Source organism: Callithrix jacchus, chromosome 7, assembly GCF_049354715.1.
Source record: "Callithrix jacchus isolate 240 chromosome 7, calJac240_pri, whole genome shotgun sequence".
Classification (NCBI taxonomy): Eukaryota; Metazoa; Chordata; class Mammalia; order Primates; family Cebidae; genus Callithrix; species Callithrix jacchus.
This window is the reverse complement of record NC_133508.1, coordinates 151,955,784-151,959,915: the sequence shown is the minus strand read 5'-3', so window position 1 is coordinate 151,959,915 and position 4,132 is coordinate 151,955,784. Positions and strand designations below refer to the sequence as shown.

The 4,132-nt window shown below is 54.5% G+C and overlaps 1 protein-coding gene across 1 annotated transcript; it reads right to left on the bottom strand.

Moving 5' to 3' along the window:
- Window positions 1–833: 833 nt before the first annotated feature.
- Window positions 834–3,589, bottom strand: OLFML3 (olfactomedin like 3). The gene is made up of 3 exons (XM_002751262.8): window positions 3,444–3,589; window positions 2,463–2,748; window positions 834–2,129 (listed from the first exon to the last, which is right to left on the bottom strand). Exons 1-3 carry the CDS (start codon window positions 3,555–3,557, stop codon window positions 1,309–1,311), a joined length of 1,221 nt encoding a protein of 406 aa, XP_002751308.1. The 5' UTR covers window positions 3,558–3,589; the 3' UTR covers window positions 834–1,308.
- Between the last annotated feature and the right edge of the window lie 543 nt (window positions 3,590–4,132).

Below are 4,132 nucleotides of genomic sequence, written 5' to 3'. Positions count from 1 at the left end.
GCAGATTCCTGGAGCCTGGAGTCCAAAGCCTGGAGCCTTCCTCCTCCTCTCCCTTCTGCCTTCCGCCGACTGCCCTCTGCAATCCAACGCCAGAGGCCAGGGTGTGAGCCACAGAGGGTTAAGTTTCCTGCCGTCCCGACGGGCTTCGGCCAGGTTCAGGGCTGGAGTGGGTAGGTGGGCGTGAGGAGGGTGGAGAAGAGGAAGGCAGGCGAAGACTGCGGACCGGGTCAGGCCAACATCTGGGACACGGTCATTGCCCCTCCTCCCTGCCCAAACCGCAGACGCTGTGGCAGCAGGAAAATCAGAGCGGTTCAGACCGAGAACAATTGTGCAACCCGGCCCTGCGGGAGCGCCATGCTGGAGGTGGGAGTGGAGGTCTGGGGTGCGGGGCAGAGTTCACTTTGCAGGGGAGCCTTAGGTTCTTACTCAAAACACAGGCATTCAGGGCTCTGGTTTCTACACCAGACTGCAATGCAGCTAGCATCCATTTGCTAGTTCAAAATCCTCTGAGAATCGGAACTGGAAGCTCTGCCCTGGGCCCCAGTGTCTCACAGCCAGAGGCACAGTGCCACTGAGGTTCTGGGGTGGCTGCCGTGGATTGGCGGCTGTGGATGGCGGTGGGTGTGGACGGAGGCCTTCGTCCAGCCTCCGACAGTGGCGGGATGGCGCCGCTTCCCCCAGGCGCCTCACAGTAAGCTCCTCCTCAGCAAAGGGAGCCCCGCCAAGTCCTTAACATGGCTCAAGCAGTGGGGATGGGTTGGGAGGGAGAAAATGGACGGTCAGCGGGGAAATTTGATCTGAGGGCTCCCCTAAACAAACACAGGAGAGGAGTAGCGGGTTTTCCTTTTAATGCAAAATGTTGCAATACAAAATAATGTGGAGAAAGTCCTGTTCCTCAGGACACTGAAGGGAGGAGCGAGGAAGAGAGGGCAGAGCTGGACATCTCCTAGTCCTCTCTCCCCAAGCCCCTCTGAGGGCAAGAACACTGCTGCCTGCTCCCTGGGCCTGCCCCATGCAAGGTCAGCACTCTGGGTCTGGGTCACCCTTAGCCTGAAACTTCTTGACATGAGGCAGGAGAACAGGAGTGAACGGTTGGGGCTTTTGACTCTTAGCGCTAAAAGGATTTCTCAGGATCTGGAGTTCCGTATGAAACAAATGAGCTGTAAGAATTTGATTGCCATTGGTAACAATAGAGGGGATTTGAGCCACAACTGGCCCACATTTGAAGAATGAGGAACAGGACGTTTAGTGGGGATATAATATAAATGTATGGGAGTGAGAAAGATGCCAAAAAACAAGGCTAGCTCCTCAAACCTCCTCCTCTTTCTTCCTCATCTCCAGCTTATAGACAATCTGGTAGCCATCATCCCAGGCATAGAGCTGGCGTTCTCGGGGGTTATAGCGGAGGCTGGCATGAGCACCATATCTGCGGGGAAAATACGGGAGGGCTGCCCGTTCAGGGGTCAGAGTGCCACTGGCATCAAAGGAGCACTGGATGCGGGCCCGACTGGCAGGACGGGTGTTATAGACGACGTATAGGGTCCCACAGATGACGAAGGCAGCCTCAGCATTCTCTCTGGGACATGGTGTGTCCCATTGCTGCTCTGTGTCCAGTGTCTGTGGATCTAACTTGGCCAGACACAAGTGTCTGTCATCCTCCCGAGTGGCATAGACAGCCCAAAGGCCTTCCTCATCAGCTGCCAGGTCAATGTAGGTGTCTGCTGTCAGGCCGTACGGGGGGATCAACCCCTCCGCTGGGAATACTGAGCTGTCCACCACTGTTCGGTTTGCCAGGTGGAATTTGATGAGCTGCAAAGTGTTCTCCATCTCACCACCCCCGCCAGGTCCTCCAGGAGGCCTCCGGGCAAAATAAAGAAAGCCACCATATACCAGCTGCCCTGTGCCTACCCAGGGGAAGGGCACCCGGACTCGGGAAGCTTTCCGGGCAGCCATGGCAAGGGTGAAGTCACGCAGCCTTGGGAAGACAAAGGCTGTGTCATTCTGTGTCCCATCTAACACGTAGATCTTCTCTGTTTGCCCCAGTGGATCCTTGGTCCATAGACCAGCTGGGCCACCAAATCGCTTCAGAATCTTCATTGATCTCACTTGAGAGATTGTGTAGCCACAGTCTGATGAGAAAAGCACAGGGAAAGGAAATAGAGGCAAGAATTAGATGCCTACAGCAGGAACTCCCCGAGGGTGGGCGATCTGGGGAATAGTGAGCATTTGCCCACTGGATGCCTCCACTCTAAGGGAAAATTGAGAGAAGCGGGTACCACAGGGGCCTGGGTCCCCAGAACTCTCCTTAATAGACCTGGCATTACAGAGGTTTCTCCGAAACAGATTCCAGAAGACAGAGCCACAGTGGTCTCGGCCAGATAGAAAAAAAGAGTAAGAAGGAAGGAAGGAAGGAAGAAGAATATCCGTTGTGAGAGTTAGGGGCCTGCTTTCGGATCACCTACCTGTCACCATATCGTACTTCTCATTTCTTCTTCCCTTGCCTTTTGTTCCAGGGCCTCCAGTCACCTTCTCATCAAGCTCTACACAGGGCAGAGCTGGGCTCTGGGTCTCCAGATAGTCCACCTCCCGCTCCAGACGGTCCACTCTGCCGGAGATGGTGTCAGCCTCAGTCCTGAGCGCCTCCCGCTCCTTCTCTGCCACCTCCAGCAGCGGCAGCATCTTGTTCTTGAAGTCCCGCAGCTCAGCAGCATGCCGACTACTCTGGTCCTGGCACTGGGCCAGCCGTTCCTGAAGGGATGGGGGATCAGGAGGGAGGCTGTAGGGTTACAACTCCCAGGCAGGGAGAGGCCCAACCCGGGAGCCAGGAATGGGAAAAAGAACAAACTCCGCCAGGCTTCAATATCCCCTTCCACTCCTGCAGGAAAGGAAACCAGATGTGCAGAGGTGCTAAATGTGCAGAGAGCCTAGCTGAGATCCACCTAGGCCCTTACCCTGACCCCATGTCCTCCAGCCCGTGTTCTCTGTGAGCAGTGCCAGAGTCATCTGAGGCTCTAGGTAGGTCTAAGTGCATGAAGATGGGAAGAGGTCTCTGCTCCCTTAGCAGTTCTTCTCTGGGGAATTAAAACGCTACAGATCTCAACCTGTTGAAGACAGGAAGTTGCAGATTCTCTGGGAACCTCCAACTTCAACAGCATCATCAGCTCCTCCAGAGATGTAGCTCCACAATCTTGGCTCTCGTTTCCACTGTGTTCCCTTATTCTATCTAATCCCAGAGGTAAAAGGCAAAAGTCTATTTGCTTTGAAATTGTTCTATGTGGGAAAAGAGGAGGGCTTGTTACTCTGAAGGTCCTCTTACTAACAGAGAATTTTCTGTAGGCTCTTGCAGAGGCCTATCTTGTTATTCCCAGATCCCTAACAAACTGGTTGAACCAATAGACCTGGAATTCTCCTAGGCTGAGCTAGAAGAGAAAGGAGTCCCTCACCTCTAAAGCAGCTAGTCGGCGTTCCATGTACTCCACAAGGTGGTGCTGCTGTCCTTGAAGGGGTCCCGACCATGACAAAAGGAACAAGATGAGGAGAGGGGTGCTGGGCCCCATGGCAGCTCCGAGAGTGGAAGGAACGTGCAGTCGGACTCTTCCCCTCAAGCCCGAGGGTTAGCTTTGGAGGCGGGGTGGGGGCGGTGCCTTCTCTCCTGATCTCTGGCTCTCTCTCACGACTCTGGAATGCTTTCAGTCTCTTTACAGCCCCCACCCCCTCCTTCCCGCCAGGATTGATCAAACACAGATGGCCCCATTGCACAGCAGCCAGAATCCTTAACCACCTCCCGCCTAGGCTGCAGGCTCCCCTGCAGGGGAAAGAGATGGAAACCCCAAGGCAGAGGCCTTCTGAGCAGTCACGCAGGGAAGCTAGCTGCAGGAAGCAGAGACCCTGGAGAAAACTCGGCAAACGCCACTCCTGTTTTAGGAGAGCTTCACCAGTGCTGACGTCTTAAGAAACTAAGATCTTTCGTTAATCCTTCCCTTTTCTGCAATAATAGAGTGGATTTTCTGCCTTGTTCAGTAGAAGCTGGAAGCCAGGGAGGTGAGAATGAGGGGAGGAAGCAGGAAAAAAAGGCCCAAGTGGTCAAGCCCAACTTCTTCTGAAGCTCATTGGCGCCACCTTGTGCTAGGCA

What these genes read in the sequence shown, in the direction of transcription:
- OLFML3 (XM_002751262.8), bottom strand. Translation starts at nt 3,557, where the DNA reads ATGGGGCCCAGCACCCCTCTCCTCATCTTGTTCCTTTTGTCATGGTCG. An exon ending in GCCGACTAGCTGCTTTAGAG is followed by an intron (nt 2,749 to 3,443) that starts GTGAGGGACTCC and finishes CCATCCCTTCAG; the next exon opens with GAACGGCTGGCCCAGTGCCA. An exon ending in GAAGTACGATATGGTGACAG is followed by an intron (nt 2,130 to 2,462) that starts GTAGGTGATCCG and finishes TTTTCTCATCAG; the next exon opens with ACTGTGGCTACACAATCTCT.